Genomic DNA, 19,322 nt, shown 5'->3' on the forward strand with positions numbered 1-19,322 from the left:
GCCAGTTAACTTCTGGAGCTTCCCAATCAGCATCTATAAATTCTAAAGAGCTAATCATCTAGAGGACACTATTTACAGCTCTAAGGAGCTGATCAGGGCTACCAAGCTTAACATTCAAAGGAAATGAATGAAAGGAGTGTGTTCCCTTTTCGGCAGACTCCCGTGTCAGTCGATTCACCCTTGTGGGAAAGTGCTGTCTATTCCTAAGGAGTAATCACGTGGCTCATTTGAATGCACAGAGCTCTTCAAGCATCTTGGAGGACTGCTGGATTTTAGCTGCATGTTCTTTTAGGTCAAGTGATATCAGAGGTGGGGAGAAGAATGTCTACCCTAGTGAGCTCCTATCTGGGGTCATCAGTAATGCACCACGGGATGTCATGGAAGGCTTTGATGGTCCCACCTGTACAGATGGGCAGATTCTCTAAGAGTTCAGAGAAACACAACTCCCCAGGTCAGCACCTTGGATAAGTAGCAGGGCTGAGATCTGAACCCAGTGCCCACTGTTGTCCTCCTGTACCACCCTGAGTTTCTCTGGCTGGAAGGCCTGGGTGCTCTCTCAGATGCTATGTGAACAAACAACTAAAAATACAGAACCTAAATCTCTACATTTTTTTAAATGGAAATGTATTTCTTTCCATACAGCCTATAGAAGGAAATTATTGTTCTGGAGAGTCACTGCACCCCTTTTTACACCTAAATATTTATTGGGGGTTTCTACCCTCCTTCCCCCACATAATTCTCAAGTAAACAACACAGAAACAGTACAATTTATTAATAAGCTATAGACACTATGCTGGGCAGATTCTGAACTATTCTAATCCTTTCACCTGTTAAAACCCACACAAGTGCCCATCATTTGCCAATCTGATGTCTCTTAGGCTGTTTCTGTTTCATCAGCCTGTCTTAAGAATGAACTTCTCTTGGCCATGTGGTCCTGGCCTATCTACCATTAGATGTAATGGTAACCTCCTTCTCATTCTCTCTTCTCTCTTCTCCCACTGTGATCTCTCTCAAAACCCCTCCTCAATTCTAAGTTCCACCTTTCTATCCTCTCTGCCCAGTCATAAGCCCCAGCCATTTATTGATCAATCGGGAATTAATGGGGAGAAATCAATTACAGCAAATTGGTTACACAACACACAGGAAAAACCCCAACAAGAGTCTCACAGGGTACTATTCCTGAGGTGTATCTATACACACACTTGAAACCTGAAGATAAAAATATCCTACCAAATAAGTACTAGGTATTCTAATTCATATGCTTACCTGTTTTATTATTGCTCATCAAAGGAATTGATGAAGTGTTTTCAGGGAAGTCTCTAAAGCAATGAGATAAGCTTAAAGTCTATCTCGGATCTACACCAATTATGCCAGAGGAAAGCAGACCCAAAGTGTCAGGACCTCGGAGACCTCCCAGCAAGGCCTCCTAAGCACGGGCAAAGACGACTAGGTGTGCACCACACATAGATGCCCACCCAGCAACACAGATGCTTTCCATGTCAGCTTCTCAGAGCTCAATAGGAAAACCTATGGCAGTCAGTCCTCTGAAACACAAAACAATGCTAGAATTGATTAAGCTTGAAGCATGTTAAGATACTTCAGTTTCTAGATCTTCCCCTAGAGACCCACTCCTCCAATGAGGTAAGACTTTTGAAGGAAAACAGAAATATCTACCACAGTATTCTTGTGTCTAAGAAACCATTGATTTAAATTGTACCTAAAGTCATGCCATGCACTTTGGGGGCGAGGGTATAGTAGTAAAATACCACATTAGACAAATACATCAATTGTTAGAGATTCAGATTTTCAAAATACTTTTTTAGTACTAAACTTTAAAACTAAAATTTAGTAACATAAGGAGTATTATAATTGAGAAACTGTGTTATTTATTTGATGAACAGCCTTAACTTAGCCTGGCATTGGGACAACTATATACTGGGATATTAGCTGCCTTCTTAATATTTGGACTTTAGCAAAAATGAGAGATGAGAACAGAAGCTATTTATTCTTTATTTTATTATAAAATAAAAAAATAAGCTTGATTCGAATTGGGGTTGGAACAGAGAAAGAAATGAATGGTGAACTCTGAGTGGGCTTTCCTAGAGTATCACTAGCCCCATCTTCAAACCATCATTATCATTAGGACATTGCAAGGTATGATAGGACATTAAACTTATATATGAGATATAGCCACCCTTGAAGTAAATATTCTATAAGCCAAACATGCACCCTACATTTTTGTTGGCCCATGAGTTGGTTAATACTCATAAAGATGTCAGAAGCCATCAACTTACAAGGCCAATAAGAGAGAAATGAATAGATCAGAGGCAGAGAAGAATGGAAATGTCATACCTCAGAGCAAGAAAAGGGGCAGATTCAAATTCAAACCAAGCCTCTATGCAACACCATTAGGTTCAAAGCATTAGCCCCAATTTCTATTGGATTTCTCGCCTAACTTTTGCCATCTTGAATGACAGTAAAAGTAGACCCTTATAAGATATTGTAAGCTGGACCTTTAAAAATGCTGCATGCAGTACAGTCAGTACTTACAAGTACAGCATTACACCTATAGGCAAATGGGTTAAGCAAGTAATGCACAGAGCACAAGCGAACATGGCATACTACCTGGATGAGACACCTGCCAATAGACAGTGACAATAACCCAGAACCTCCCGAAGTGACATGGCTGAGCAATGCCTGTATCTCTACCCGGAAGGGACTCCAGGGCTAAAAACTCAGGCTCTCAAGTCAGGAAAGGCAGGGGCCTAAGCTCTCCCTCCATTCCATCATACTCCCAGAGGGCAGGCTAGGTACTTAGCCTCCGCATGTCCCAACCCTGTCATCTTTCCCACCACTGCATGATGTAGTCTATGGCCATTGTCCAGATGGATGGAGAGCTTCCAAAGTCACCCTGTGAGAAATGCAGGAACCAAGCTCAGTTGTGTCTCAGAATGCTCTCTAGCACATGCTCCAACAACAACTGGAAGCTTCTTGCTTTCTTCTTAGTGCATCTCAAGAGCCAAGGACACTACCTGGCACACAGAGAACATGATATAGTGAGGAAGTCCGTGGCCTGGATAGTATTTTGTGTATGCTAATATACTCTTCAGTAAGCGTTTTGCATAGATTCAGGATTTCACTTTCTGCTCTCCATGCTCTTGACTGTTTTACAGTTCATAGCTGATGGGTAGACTGGGGGCTTAGGAAAGTTATCCAGCTTTCCAGAGCCACACAGTGAATAAGAAAGCCTAGACAGAAAACCAAATCTGGCTGCTTCAAAGCCCAGATTTTCTTCGAGCAAAGCTGCTGTGAGCATAAGCTTTCTACATACCTACTACTGTGCCTGACTCTAGGAGACATCTCATAACATCGTGTATGTATACTTAAGCCCCTTCAGTCAGCTGATCTCAAGTAAGGCCCACCGAATATATTAAAGTTTTATGTGAAAATGTTTTTTAAACACCATCCAGTATTCCCATGTCAAATGAAAATAGCTGTTTTCAGTGACTTACCTTTCTTTAGCTTCTTTTAAAATTGTACAGCTAGTGTAAAGTGTGAGCACGATACAGGTTGTTAAACAATTAGACCTTATAGAGTGAGTCATATGAGTCTCAAGCATGCCCTTTATCACACTTTTCCTTTGACCACATCTGCTATGAAAGCATGTTCCTCCAACATGAAGAAAAGCCCAGTGTGGCAATATGCAATCTACTACACACATGATGAGCATGATGGAAAATCCTATTTTCTCAGGATTAACTGCAGCTCCAGGCTAGGAGATATCTAGCCTGCCCTCTTATACCATATGGCCTCTGGGCATAACAGCATTGGCCTTTTTTCCTAAAAAGATATACTCAATTTAAACAAAAGTCAGGGCCATAGGGGATTATAGGTGCCTTTAAGCATTCTTGTTTTTCTCTGGTGCCTTAGAATAAAAACATCGCCTCTTCCTCTATTGTATCTTTAAGCCATTGTAGGCAACCTTCCCACATAACCAGGCCTAATGTATTCACTGCACAGACTCTGCTTTCAATTTACAAGGAACTTGAGAAAGTACAAGTTAGAAATGGAAGACTTTAGAAATGGAGAATCTTTTCAGTATCATTTAGCTATAAAGTAACTGTTTAACTTTTTAATATAAAGGATGCATCTTCAAGAGGATGGGATGCTCATATTTAAAACACGGTGTAAAATATACTTAAATAAACACAAAATGGACCACTGAGGGGCCGGACTCAGTGAACTCACCCTGATTGTGGAGACAAGATCACGTAGCACTGCCCAGGCTGGAATGGCTCTGTACACTTAACCCCTGTTTCCACAATGGAGGACCTAGATGTTCATGAAGGACTAGAGGAACTAAGTGTGTATGGTTTTGAGGGACATTTAAAATAGAGATAAGAAAACTCTGAGAAGCCACAACTGGAGCACAGCCCATCCTCCTTGTTGACATTTGTCAACAACTGTCTGCTCAGTGGGGATCTGACTGAAGATGGGCCACCTATGAAAATGAGTTTTTGCAATTTTATGAGAGAAACTCATCAGCATAATTCTAACGAGTCTCAGTCTTTGTTGTGAGAAATGAGAAATTCTGCGGTCTCACCCTCAAGAACATTAAGGAAACATTACTAAGAGGAAATTGAAAAAGTAATATGTGTTAGAATGATGAGGACAACTTTTTTCTGATTGAGCAGATAGATAAGCATCACATACAAGTATCAAAATACATTTAATTTTGCCACAACAATGGACATTTTCCTCACAAAAAAAAACCACATGAATCATCCTAGGCTCGTGGACCTGGGTCATGATAGACAGATGTGTCTTTAACTGAACTTCCCTCTCTACCCTTCCTTTCCCTTGAAGGCTTGTATTGTTGTTAACCTCATTTAAATTCAGCTTTACGGCCTACTGCACTCACTGGGTATAAACACAGAACCAGGAGGTGTTTAAATATGCATAGCGCTTTCTTGAGCAATTGCCAAACATTTTCTGCACCTCTTCCCATTGAATGTGGACCGATTTCAATGAAGGGTAAACTACGAATATTGGAGATCATTGGTCCCTGTTTTGTTTTTGGTTGGTTGGTTGGTTGGTTGGTTGGTTGGTTGGCTGTGCAGGTGTTTTTGTTTATTTTTACTGGGGGAGGGTTGTTTTGTTTTAATTTTTTGTTTTTGTTCACTGTTACAGTTATTTCTTTCTCCTTTTTGGATGAAATATCAAATGGTTCTTAGACGGAAAGCTTTGTTGGAGGATGTTTCCTGGCTGTGGATCAAGGTGTTCTTCGAAGCAATAAATAGCTTAAGTCTGATTTAGTCACTTAACCTGGCAGCAGCTAGAAACAGAAATGCTTTCCCTAATTCTAAGTATTTGCTGTTGGTGGTGGGTTCTTTGCAGGCTAATATTAAAACTTAAAGTCTTGAGGAAAGTCAGGTAAAGGCTGGCACAAGGTAGTCCTTCTGCAAAGTGATGGCTTCGCAATAGTGGTGATGCTCTTAGAAAGAGAAACAGAAAATATGTTCGACCAGCACTGAAGAAAATGAAAAACATCCACAGTTTAATTTATAGACTGGCTAAAAGCAGAATCAGTGAAGAAAAAATGTTTCTGATTATCGTTAAGAATTTGTTAACATCTAGTCACAGACAGTTCTTTAACTCATTCACTAGAATACATATTAAAAAAAAAATGTTACCACTGAAAAGAATCTGACATGGAAGTGTTAGCTCAGCTCTGTACAAAGTTCTGTATCCTCCAATCTAACAACTAGTAGTCAAGTAAATAATCAAAGAAAAATAGCATAGGTAGAAATTAAATCCCAGGCCACACAGCTCAAAGGAATCCACTGGCTTTGAGGGGGATATCACCTCTGCCCTTGTAATAAGTGACTATGGATTAAAGTGTACTTTTAAAAACCCAATTAGGATTCTAGAGATAAGCAATGAGAGTCCCTTTTATAAATTCTATTCATGAGGAGCCTGCCATCTTGACCTCTCTCCTTCCTGAAGACCTCACCACCAAATAGCACCACACTGAATAAGTTTCACTGTGACCTGCTGGGAAGATGTACAAATGCTTTACAGAAATGCCTCGCTGAACTTTGACAACAGAGAAGGTGATGGCTTGCAAAATCATTCCCCTCCTCTCCTGCCTTCACTGCCTTACTTTCTAGATGAGCAAAACTGCTAGAAACCCAGCAGTGTGGGGAAAACTATGAACTCCTTAAAATACAAACTTTGCCAATGCATGGAAGGAATTCATCTGAAACAATTCAAAAACTTGGACTTAACAGTGGGCATCTATATTTTGTTCAGAGAAGCTTATTTCTTGGGCACTGGCTTCTAGCCACCATTCATTCTAAGAATAGACCACAAAGGCTTACAATGATTCCTAGTTTCTGACTCAAATATAATAACATCATTGATTTAAGTTTAACTTAATCATTTGATTAGATTTTTCTATCAGTTTACTTACTCTTTGATTGTAGAATCCAAATATAATAAATCTCATAATCACAGACATAGATATATATGTAAATACAAATATTATGGTGCATTTTAATTTTTTAATTAAAAAAAAATTCCCACCTGCTGAGGGTGAAGTACACACACACACACACACACACACACACACTGCTTGTGCCACAAGGGAGCTCTAGCGTTTGAAATAGCTCTGAATATGCAATTAAGTCTAGAGAAGTGCATATCCTATCCCCCCCAGAGCAGCAGATGGGCATCTCCTGACAATGACGTGGAGTGTGCTTACTCTGTCCCCTCCCTCTATCTGCCATACCTTTTTTTCCTGCCTCCTCTCTATTTACAAAATCTGTAGAAGCTAGAGTATCTAAATTTAAAAAGAAAAAGTTCTTTCAAGTGCTTTAACTGTGGGGTAAGGAGAGAACTCTGAGGTCACTCTGGGCTTGAGGAGAATACACAAAATTTCAGAGTTCTCTAGGTCTAATGTCTTCAAGGAGTCTTGCTCAGGAACGTTGTAGAGGCATCTCTGTGTGTTCAGCATGGAGCTGGGTCTTTCCTATGAGACACATCTTTATCATACCTACACACAAACCCCCAGTTTAAAATTCTAAGACAGGAAACTTTTCAGTACACTTTAGAGTAGGCAAACTATTTTAATGGTGATATTATGATATTAGAAAGAATTCGAAGGCTACATGTGGCGGCATATATCTGTAATCACAGCACTTGGGAACTGAGGCAGAAGGATTGAAATTTCACAGCCAATCTGAGATCTGAGATATGTATATATTGTCTCAAAATAAAAAATGTCAAAAGTGGTTTTGCAACCTCATGAAAATGCTTGGGAGCTGCCACACAAGAACATAAGCAAAAGTGATTTCTGAATGAACATCACGAGCACTGAGCTGCTAGGCAAAGCCATGCTGAGTGCTTTGCTTACCTTATTTTATGATATTATGCAGTGATTAGTCCCATTTTACAGAGGGGCAGACTGAGACTATAAGAGAAGTCATTCACTAGCTCTCCTAGCCAGCGAGGAAATTGCTTCCTCCATGTACATCTTAAACTCACTAAGAGAATCACTTTTAATCTCTAAGAAAGACATTTAGGGAAGACCATTGCCTTTACTCTTTTGCCGTATCTTATAGCATTTGCTTTTATGCACACCATTCGTAGCATAATGTTGCAGAAAATGCTAGTTTACAGATATCAGTGCCCCCAGTGCTATGCTTCTATGTGTGAGTTTCTGGGCTCCGAAATGTATGGCCAAACCTTTTTAATACACAATGGGGTTTTAATTCTGATAGCTAAAGACACCAAGTAGGAGGATATTATCATAGGAATGTACCTACAACGTCCACAATAGAAGTAATAGAATGAACACATTCAAGTAAAATCTCTCACAGCTTCTCACTAAGTGTGTGTCTTTCAAGTTGGTTTAAGATACTTGGTCTGAGATCCTAGACCGTGGCAGTACCACCTCTGGCCATACTGCCTTGACAGACATTTTGAGTCAGTCACAGATTTCTTGAACACAGCAACTTCCAGTGCTCCATGAAGCCAGCGCACAGCCTAGACAAAGGGTCCTACTTACTGTTCGCGGTGTCTCTATTCACTGTTCATTTTGTCTGCCGCTGACCAGTCCCTTCCCTTTCTTTGCTCCCACTGTGCCTTTACTATTATCAGATTCCGATTCTCTGTGATTTTCCCTCTCAGTGTCCATATTTCACTTTTTCACCATGTTGGACGTGACTAAATTCAAGGGGGAGGGGCTCCTGGATTGTATCCTGAAATAAATTTTGGTTTCAAAATAGTGATATTTCCATTACCCTTTAGAATAAATGTCCTAATCAAAGATGCAATGATCACTCTAAGAAAGTTAGCTTTAAACCAAGAATAAAAGTGAGTTTAGAAAGAAAACACTGCTTGAGCTAGGAAAGGATCACTGTGTCTAGACCAGAAAGAATGGGCAAGCGATCGGCTGCTACTATCAGTGGTGGCTCCTCACAAGCATCTTAGTTCCTTGTCCAAGTGTGGACAAAGTGATGCTACTATTCACAAAAGCTACTTGGCCAAACACTGCTGAGGTGACACAAATAGTTGGAAAGGAGGTGTCTCTACTAATGTACTGTCAGACCTGAGGAAGTCACTGAGAACAACATTGACAGGCTTTCCCTTTTTTTTTTTTTTTTAAGCCATGGCAACAAAATTACTTGTCAATATGACATCTGCCTTCACATTCTTTGGCAGAGTTTAACAGCATATCAGAGACTATAACAGCATGTGGCCCATCAGATGACTTGTCTGGATGCCTGGGCCTCTATGACACCAGCCTAAGACTGCAGCCGATGTCATCTGTGTGTTAACAGTGAATGTATTCATTTGTTCACTTCCCTCATTCAGACCTAACACATCTCTGTAAATATCTGTTAGATCGATGTGCAGGAGGGTGTTGAAACAATAGACCGAGAAACTACAAGGTGTTTAACTGCCAGATTTGCCACTGTCGCAAAAATAATCCTCATGCTGGCATTGTTTGTTTTTGAATGAATGGTCGTCCTCGTTGGATGTAAACCACTAAATTTACTACAGAAATAGGGATCCTTTAAATTATGTGTGCCAATGAACACTATTCATATGAATGGTTTTTGTTTCGTTGCTTTTATATATGAACTTTATTCCTCAGTTGTGGTTAATGCTCTTAACTCATTCCAAGGAAAGTGTCAGGCAGACAGGAACAGCAACAACCAAGTAAGTCCCCTGTTAGAGAAACAGGAACTCTTTCAAGTCACAAATTATCATTATAATGGCAGTATGGGCCTCAGCCTGGTTAAAGCATTCATCAGAGATGAATCATTACAGGTGGAGAGTCAGGGCAATGACACAGAAGATCATTGCAAACGATGCCTGAGCTATTTGCTGTGCGATTGATGGGGCAATAACTTCACTCAAAAATTTCTAATGTTGCAAGCTAGACATGAAGTAGGCTGCGCTTTGTGCTTTGAAGTGGAAGCCAATGAATCAAGCATCCTCTGTACTAAGGATTCATTGGGACATTTTGCTTCATACGTGGGTGACTTCAGTAGCATCCTAGCAACTGGTCTGGTCTGTAGCCTTTCACCACTTGATAGTATTCAGCCCTAATTGTCATATTCACACCTGAAATGGCTCCATATCAGCCCTCCTCCCCACCCCCTAACGAAACCTGTTCACCATCAAGCATGGTGGGACACACATACCAGTACTCAGAAGGTTAAGACAGAATAATCAGGTTTGAGGTAAGCCTCAAAATCAAGCTAAATATCAAGTGCAAGGCCAACCTGTACACCTGAGACCCTGTCTCAGAACTGTCCCCATCCCCCCCCAAAATTACCATAACTCTTTGGCTGCATGAAATCTAACCCTTCCAGGCTGATATGTCTCAACCTTCTCTCGCCTCCAAACTGATCAACTCGCCTTCCCCATGCCTCTGACCTATACACTAACTTCTACTCGCCTTCCCCATGCCTCTGACCTATACACTAACTTCTATTAGGTTTTCCCTAATCCTAAACTTCACAGCCCTGCCTCTTCTGTAGTCTTCCTGAACCAACCCCACCTTCGTCTAAAATAATTCATTCATTCCCAATGTTCTTAAACACAGACCACATAGATATAGACGTTTTCCATCACAAAGCCCTTGCTTATTTATTTAGGACTCATTTCCTCCTTTGGCTGATGGAATCCTTGAATTTGATAACATTAACCCTGCCCTGTCCCTCCTGCATCTATTCAGCATCATCTGTGGCACATAACCCAGTGCTAACAGAAGGCTCCATAGGCATTCAGCTGCTTTGCCAGAGTCCTTTATAATTGAAGGGAGTATGAGTTAGTTTCAAATATTGGATGGGGTGTAAGAGGGAGCCAGATCCTGATTGCCATGTTTATGTAGCAAAGTAACCCTTCCATCAGGACTTCTCAGCACATTCTTTTGTAACTGATGTGTTCAGGTTCCCTTAGAAGCTAATTTTAAAACTATATTTTCTGTCTTCAGCTCTAAACCAAAGACTCTCTACAGTTTTTCCAGACTCAGTTTTAATTTCCTTCTTGAATTGAAATGCTCCTACCATCAAATTAAAGTCACAAGGCCTTTCATTTGAAACACAACTTCCATCAGTAACTGGACAGCTCTTAAGAACATGGGAGGTCTCAGGTGTGTGTGACTCTGCTCCCATTATCACCTTACACTGCTTCTGTGAACTCAACATATTTGGAGGTGTTCTGATTACATGTGTGAAAATGTTAAGAGAAATCAAAGTCAGAATGAGCATAATAATTCAACAGACAATTTTTAGATAATCTAGTGTGTGATCATCTCTACAATTCAACAAATTTGAACAAATTAAAACCAGGGTATTTTGATATCTTAGAGTCTATTACAGAGCTCCCAACATGTACCAAAAAGTGGTACATATGGATATGGTGATGCTCATGCCTCTGAAATGAAGACACTAACAACCAAGAAATACATAACTTCACCAAAGATTTCCTGACTTTACATGCATCCCCACCTCACAACCAAGCTTTATTAAACATCTCCTTCCACTGGGCCATTTCAGATTCTTCTGGCTCTGACACTACTGTTGTCTTATCTGTATGTGATGCTCAGACCCAAGTAAAAAGAGAGGGGAAGTGGGGAAGACACAGTGACAAGCATTTTAGTTGCAGCTTAGTGTTGAAGAGTGAGGCTGTTCCTAGGGGGGAGGCTGGAGAGCCAATCACATTTGCTTTTCCTTCTCTTCCTTCACCCAGAAAATGCATCTCATTACCACAGAGTCAGCACATACTCATGTCAATCATCTCGGGGCTAGATGCCTCTCTTTTCATCACTGTGTGTTCTATAGCTGTCATGTCCCATGCCTTACTCCGAGGCATTCTCTCAGGCTACGTACTCCCACAAGCTCCTAAATGCACTGACATTCTGCCAAAAATAGAATCCATAGCCCTCCACTTAAATGCATCCAACTTCTGCAGCCAATCACATAGAGTAGGAAGGCAAAGACCTGAGACATTCCAGGCAACCAGAGTGGGAAGGTCTATTGCCAAGTTTTCACTATGCATGTGCAGGCCATCTATATCCAGTATAGACAAGGACAGGAGACTTATCTCATGTGTCTCTTAAAATGCCTGTGGGCATCACAGGAACTGGCTTTTAGGCTGATGTAGGACCACTCATCAATAAAGTACTTATGAATTATGATCTATTGATGTGGACTCCTTCTGACCTTGCTTACACGGATGAGACATGTTCACTGCTGTCACTGTGAGACAGACACTGAACGCTTGTTCAGGATACCTACAAGCCTGACAGCTCCTTAAGGGATGGCTGACCACTTCCACAATAATTGCCTGACCTTCATCAGCATCCACTGACAAATGCCACTGATACCTGATCGTTGTACAGCTTCTCTGTTTTTGCTACCCCACAGGACTGCTGTGTTGGAAGCAATGACAGATGGGGAAGGGGGGCTGCTCTATGCCATCTTCCCAAGAGCTATAGTCTGGTGGTTCTCTTATTGTCCTACTTGCATCTGGAATCCTGAACCCCAGAAACTGAAAGCCATTCACTGAAAAGAGAATCATTTGCTGAGAAACTATGTTCAAATCCCTGTGTGAGTACTGTGTAGTGGAAATCACTACCATTTGTGAGCTTATCATCCAGTAGAGAATTGCAGACAGAATATGAAGAAGCATTGCCCAAGAACTGGAGTCCTTTAACATCCAATATTCAGTATCCTTCAAGTCGTGGGACTCAAGAGTCAGATGAAGAAGCAAGCATTCAGGGACACCAGTTCCAGCTCTGTCACTACAACTCCTCAAAGATTCCTTTAGAGTTCTTCTTCACCCTTCTGTCTGATTTGTAAGGGGCAGACATGGCTAATCTCCAGTTCAGTTCAGAGAGGTCTTGTAAGAAGACAGAACAAAAAAGAATGTCACATGACAGTGAAGTCATGGACCACCATGGCTCAAAACTAGGGAACAACCATTGGTGACAATTTGTAGTGCAAGATTTAGTATGCTAAGCAGGGGAAACAGTCCCACACCCATTCCTCATGACACCCCTTGAGGTTTCATGTTTAGAAACAGCTTGTAGTTGGAAGTTTTGCAAATTATACTTCTCCCTAGCAATGTATAGTAAAGTCTCCATTTCCAGACTCTGTAGATACCCTGGACATGGCATCTTCTTTCACAGAAAGCATCTCTAACCACTTGCCTTGCATCATCATCCTACACAACACTTTCACTGGTGACAGAAGCCACTGGAGGCAACGGCCCTCTCCTGCCCCCTGTGGCAGACCCCTAACACTTAAGGCTCACCCACTACACACTCACACAGAGGGTAAAGCCCCTCACAACTAGGTTCTGGTTTAACACACTTCATTTAAGCTGTACATCTCATCTTTCTGATTTCAATCGTCAATACTCACATCACTTCTAAAGAATTTAACCATTTACTTACTAGCCTTTGAGAGGCTGAAGTCCCTTGACAAATGTGACTGTTTGGTGGCTTGGCACTGGGAATGATATCCTAGCTTCCTGTCTCCAGAGTCTAATCTAAGTGGTTACTTACATGGTAGGATACTTGGTGAGGCTCGTAGTCCTACAGAGTATAAAGGTCAAGAAGACACCTTGATCTTGGCAGTGAGTAGGATAGCAGGACGGGGCAAAGAAAAAGAATGGAGGATATAAGAGGCAGACTGTGGAAGAAGAATCCCCAGGATTCAGGGCACCGAGAGCCCTGGTGTGAGAAAGATGTAGTACCCCAAGTCCACAAAGGCCTTAAGTACTTAAGAAATTTATTCCTCCTGTTTCTGAGAGAAAGCCTTAGCAGAAACTGCATGTTTACCTCTTTACCAATAGTTGGTTTTATTTTTAAGTAAGGTAATTTTCTCTTCCCTTGAGGAAGCAGTGCATGCATAGCTTTCTCTTCTTTTAATGCTCATGCCCTAATATTTGATCCATGCTGGCCAGCTTGTAGATAGTGAATGAGCTTCTGATAACACTCTTCACGAGGGCACAATGCACTCTTTGTCCTGTGCAAGTAGATTCTGAATTCAACCGGCTCCTCACATTCAGGCCTATCTCTTGCAGATTATTGGGACCATTCCACTGATGCCTAACCCAGGGCCATCGAGTCAAGCAGCAAGTGGCACTCAGGGCCTTCAAGTACAGCCTATCACACCCCAGCTCCTAACCAATGCCCAGGGCCAAATCATTGCCACGGTCATCGGAAACCAGATCTTGCCTGTGATCAACACCCAGGGTATCACCCTGTCCCCCATCAAGCCAGGCCAGCAGGTAAGGGTCCCACACCAAGGTGCCCAATATATTTCTTCTTTTCTCCTTTCTCTTCTTTGCTCTCAATATAAAGTAACTTTTACATTACAAAAAATGTATTATTTTCACTAAACCTAATGTATCAATACTTACAAGATGACACATAGATTTGTTTTCTATTCTTAGCAAATATAGGCAATAGCATGAATAACCCCCTAATCTAAAACCACATTAAATTAAATTAATTTAAATTTATTTATTAAATTGAATACATTAAATTAAAACCACACTATGACCAAAAGTCACTTACAATGTGTCCTTCTTAATCTATATCCAATATAATTAATTTTCTGGTTTTTAATAGAGCCAAAAAGAAGCCAAGACTATTTATGCTTTAACTATAAATGAAAAATGTTATTAAACACAAAACAATCCCAAGCTGAAGCTACTACAACAACTGTCTATAAATGAAGAAGTGAAAGATAGGCAGCTCTACTCCTTAACTTCACTAAAACTCTGGTGGCAGCTTACATTGTCATTCAAATACCAACTGAACTTTTTCTGTGTGTTTAGAAGTTGAGCACATAGCTCTAAAGAAGTAAGATATGGTCCTTGATCTTTATGAAGATTGTGATTGGTTTGCTCCTTCAGTTAGCATTTTTAATAGTCTATAGCAACTCATCTAAATGCTAGCTAAGAAATAGAAATATACTTTCTAACCCAGGGATTTATGGTGTTATATGGGACACCAACTTATATATGCAGAGCCTTTTCTCCAATAAAGCAGAGAAAGCCCTGAGACAGAGCAGGGAAGAGTGGGATGAGTGGCAGCTGACCAGGAAGACGAATTAGCAACATTCCAGGAAGTAGAAACAGTAAGCACAAGGGTAGGGCAAAGGGGAAGAAGAAGACAACATGTTGAGGAAGCCAGCAGTTCCTGTAGCAGAAGCATAGAAGGAGCTGGGGACAACTGTGAGTGGGGTGTAGCCTCAAACTAGAAAGGCTATGTTCTATCTCTGTGTGCTCTTAAAGATGTCACATGCCAACTTCCTATTCAGGTTTTCTCATTTGCAAAAATAAAATAGGATGGGGATACCAGTATCTACCTCAAAGAACCTGTGTGAAGGGCAGAGTGGTCAGACCTGTGTCTGGAATACAGCAAGCTATAATTCAGTCACGATACCATTGCCACCTCAGCCGCTGATGGCAGTGAAGATGCCACCCTGGGAACCGTAGGAGGTGGGTGTTACACAAAAAGAGGTTATGTGCTCAATTTTTCCCCCATAAGAAAATAAGTCTGAGAGTAACATGAAAGTTGAACTGAAATCATGACATTTCCGTTGTAAACAAACTACTTAGGGGACAATAGTGAAAGCCAAGCAAGAATTACTGAGCACACCTACTGAAAAGCAGCTGACGATAGGAGTCTAGAGGTATTTTTGCTATAGCTGAAAAATAAAGAAGACAAGTAGAGATGGCCTGAAGAACAGGAAAATGAGCAAGATCCGGGCTCTTTCTGGTAAATGCCAGCTCTTAAAAAGAATAGGAGAGGAAGGGGAAAGAAGAGGTGATGGCTAAGTAGGGGAGGAACCTACAGTAAGGCTACCTAGCACAGCAGTGATGACCAAACAGTAGGATCTAGACAGGCCTCAAATGCTGCAGAGAAAACATCAGATAGAGCACATTTTGAAGTGTGGGTCGGTTCTGTTTTAAACACGTTGAGTCACCTGTTAACCAGATGAGTCAGTAAGTCAAAGCAGAACAGGGCTAAGACCCAGTTTTAAGGTTTGGGGACAACTGTGAGTGGGGTGTAAAAGGTGGCTAGGAGCCAATGTGCAGTTGGGGATGAAGCTGTTGTAGGGAGACTGTAGGATATCAAGCAGTTGACAAAAAGCAAAATGCAAAGGGATGAGAACAATAAGGCACCAATATCGTCATTTGCTACAGCGTACAGAAAAGTCCCTCCAGAGACAGCAACGTCACCCGAGCCTTCCCACCTCAGCAGCACTCAGAGGCTATGCACAGAAATGTGTAGCTGATCTTTGCTAGTCTGTGGGTTCTTTTTTCCCCACCCTTAATTCCCCACCAGTGTCTACTTCTAGCACTTTATAGGAAAGGAAGAAAGATAGAGGTGAGGGAGAGGAAGAAGGGGGACCCTTGAATCGAATTTCTTTCCTTTTGTTTCTTCTTCAACCATGGCTACGAACAAACTACAACCAACCTCAATAAATGGCCAACAACTACCAACCCCACTTCTCGGAGCGCTAGCATTTATATCCCCACCAAAAAGTTCTCAGAATTCCAAACACCATGCAATCACGGAAACTATCTGCAGCTGGCAAACAATACCTCTGCTAGAGCATGAGGCAAACCATAGTCAGCTGCTGTGGACGGTCCAAAGCGGCCTCATATTCTCACACCTGGAATTAAAATGAAAGCACATTCTTATATTTGTGGTTTTTTAAAAAAAAAAATCCAGAATTGTCACTATGGAAACACACTTGCTTGCTCAGTTAATATTAAAAATGTTTACTAAAAATATTTTTTTTTGGCCATCAACCGTATGTCAGACAGTATACCTGAGTAGGCAAGACAAGCATCATGAACTCTTCTTTCATGGAGTTTACAACCTAGCATGGGAGATCCACAGTCTTCAAAGACTTGTTCAGATATGAAACTTCACTCCACTGGCAGATGTCATGAGAAAAAAATAAAACTAAGGGGAATATGACACCAGTGAGCAAGAAGTGCCTGGTGCCTAGAAACACACATCATGGAAACCAGGGCCTGTGTCTCTGCACTACAAGTTTAATCTTGGCCAGTGGAGCCCAGCTAGGTCCCAGGCCGGGAAGAAGTTCCTGAGAGACCCACCTTTAAGTTAAAAACTTCCATGCCCATAGTCACCTTTTGTTATTTACTAGGGGCCATTTGATTGTCCACCTCCAAAAGAGGCAAGCTTCTCTGCTTCTCACTATGTAGCCCTGGCTAACACGGAACTTTCTGTGTAAACCAGACCTTCTTGAACACATGCAGATGCAGCTTCCTCTGCTGGGATCAAGATGTACATCCCCACACCCAGCCCCTTTGTCTTCTTCAACCCTACTTTTGTCTGTCTGAGCCTATTCATAATTATTTCTAGGGAAAAAAAAAAAAACAAGGACTGCCTGCCTTCTCTGAAAACAAATAAAATAAAATAAAAAGCTAAATCAGCAAAGTCAAGTCATAAATTGTCAAGAAAGTGAATTGGTTAGAAGTCATTAACACTTGATGTAAAGTTGCTCACACTCACCTTGGACTTCTAAGTTGGATAAAGGCAAAGGACCTGATCAAGTAATGCAGCCACTTTTCAACTCTGCCCACATTAATTGTCAGCAATATTTCCACAGTCTCTTCCAAGCATCCAGAAACCCTTCCAGAGCTTTCTCAAACTATACTTGTCTCCCCAGGAAGGAAACCTCACTACTACTGAGGAAAGAGGTGGTACTCCACTGTTATGACCCGGCAAACTCATGCCCATCACAACTAGCATCCCAAATAGAGGAATGATGCCCTTAGCAAGAATATGTGCATGCATCTGTCACATATGTGTGTGTGTGCATACTAAGAATTCAAAATCATGACTGAAAAGAATGTGGGGAAGGTCAACCTCACCACCACCACCACCACCCCCCGCCCCAGGTCATAACAGGCAACAAGCCTCTTATCCTGCTCCTGGAAAAGCTGAGGGAACCAAGGTGAGCTAGTTTCCAAATGTCAGGGGAGTGGTAGAGATAAAGGAGTTTGCCTCGGCATTAGCTGTAATTGAAACACTTTGGAGCATGAAGTTAGGCACAGGATTGGGCAAATCACTGATAGATATGCAGGTTTGGGTACTGAGGGCAATAGTTATGATTGTAAGCATCAAAACACTCCCAATCAAACTCAAAAAGCTTTAACATAAAAGGTATGGCAACAGTGGTTTTTGATTTTTCTTTAAATATTATCCTTTGCATTGAAGGACTATAATATGTACAAGAACTAAAACTAAAAGATTTCTATCATCCAGTAAGAAACTTCTCAATTTATTTTTTGAGTGATTTATGACAAATGCTGGATCTCAAAAGAGTGTGATTCTGACAGTAAAATATGTCATAGATTTCAGGAGGAGAGTCCCTAACCCCACAATAGGAAATCCATGTTAAGTATAAAGCTCTCAGGTCACATGCACTGGAGTGGGTCGCTTGAATTTTTAAATAGTACTAACCACAGGTTAAGCTTAACCCTGCCTAACCCTGACTAAAAGGACCTGAATAAAATCTAAACATAGAGTCTCCAGCACTCTGATCTGGAAGAGCCTACCAAGTTACTGACACAAACTAGTTTTTTTTTTTTTTTTTTTTTTTTTTTTTGAGTATACCAGTATCCAATAGTCCTAAATAAAGCTCCATAGAACCTACCAGACCAGAAAAGTCTGAAGAGTAGGGCAAGAAGTTAAATAACGAAATGGGGGAAAGAGCCAGGTAAAGGGCTTTACATATAAAAACTAAAGGACTTGGTGGTGTTCAAAAGCAACCTTTTGTTTCCTGCCCCAGATTTTGTGGCTGCCCCCAACTTTGAAGACTCATTTGGGTCAGAGAACAGCTCCCAATCACAGATTTGTCCTTTGACTGAATTCATGGGTCCTTCATAAGCCATCATTTTCTCTGGGTGGGTTTTTTCTTCCTTTGACTAAACCCTAGCAAATGTTAAGTGGAAATTTTGTCTTACAAGCTAAATTTGAAAAGCAAATATTTCAACCTATACAGTCAAACACCAACTTTAATATGATGCCAAGAGATTGCCTTCTAAGTAATGATTTTAGAGTTTTCTTCTGAACATTCAGTGCTATCAGAAAGCTGATAGGAAGCAGCGTAGACAACTCAGTTCTCTTAAAATGCCAGGCAATTATCCTTTCTGTTTTTCTCAAATTAATACAAAAATACACTTGCTTATCAGAAATACTTTTCCCCCTTTTCAGTTATTGTGTTTTTATTAACTCACACAATTACTCGTGTCTTCTGTTTTGATGAACACACTTGCCACAGAATTGACTATTAACATGTCTGGCTGTGAAATCTTCAGTATCACATTAATCTGAAGGCCATTCTTGACTGACAAGACTAATTCTGACATTTTATCCACCTTGGAGTATTTCAAGACAGCCAACTTAAGCCTTGCTGCTCTTGTGCTTACTCTTGGGTTTGTTTTGTTTTGTTTTGTTTGATTGATTTGGTTTGGTTTGGTTTTGAGGAGTTTTTGTTTGTTTGTTTGTTTTGTTTTGTTTTGTTTTTGCTATGATGGATTTTTAGGGTTTTTTATTGAATATTTTATTTATTTACATTTCAGATGCCTTCCCTTTTCCCCATTTCCCTTCCCTAAAAACCCCCATCCCATCCCCCTCCTCCTTTTTGCTTTTATACCATTTTAATTACATGCAAGTATTAAGATCAGTTCTAGATTGAGGAACTAGCAATATGATAGATGCAAATAGTCAAGGAACAAGCAAGACAATA

At 40.9% G+C, this 19,322-nt stretch overlaps 1 protein-coding gene across 3 annotated transcripts in view; it reads left to right on the plus strand.

Annotated features, from left to right (window-relative positions):
• The window catches only part of Pou6f2 (POU class 6 homeobox 2), a 489,703-nt gene that overhangs the window by 445,956 nt on the left and 24,425 nt on the right, over window positions 1-19,322 (plus strand). For all 3 annotated transcript variants that reach the window (XM_034509572.2, XM_034509573.2, XM_076939335.1), the window contains one exon: window positions 13,606-13,812. In XM_034509572.2, the coding sequence (XP_034365463.1) occupies window positions 13,606-13,812 (207 nt within the window). The remainder of the gene's footprint in view (window positions 1-13,605; window positions 13,813-19,322) is intronic.

Source organism: Arvicanthis niloticus, chromosome 8 (genome assembly GCF_011762505.2).
Source record: "Arvicanthis niloticus isolate mArvNil1 chromosome 8, mArvNil1.pat.X, whole genome shotgun sequence".
Taxonomy (NCBI): Eukaryota; Metazoa; Chordata; class Mammalia; order Rodentia; family Muridae; genus Arvicanthis; species Arvicanthis niloticus.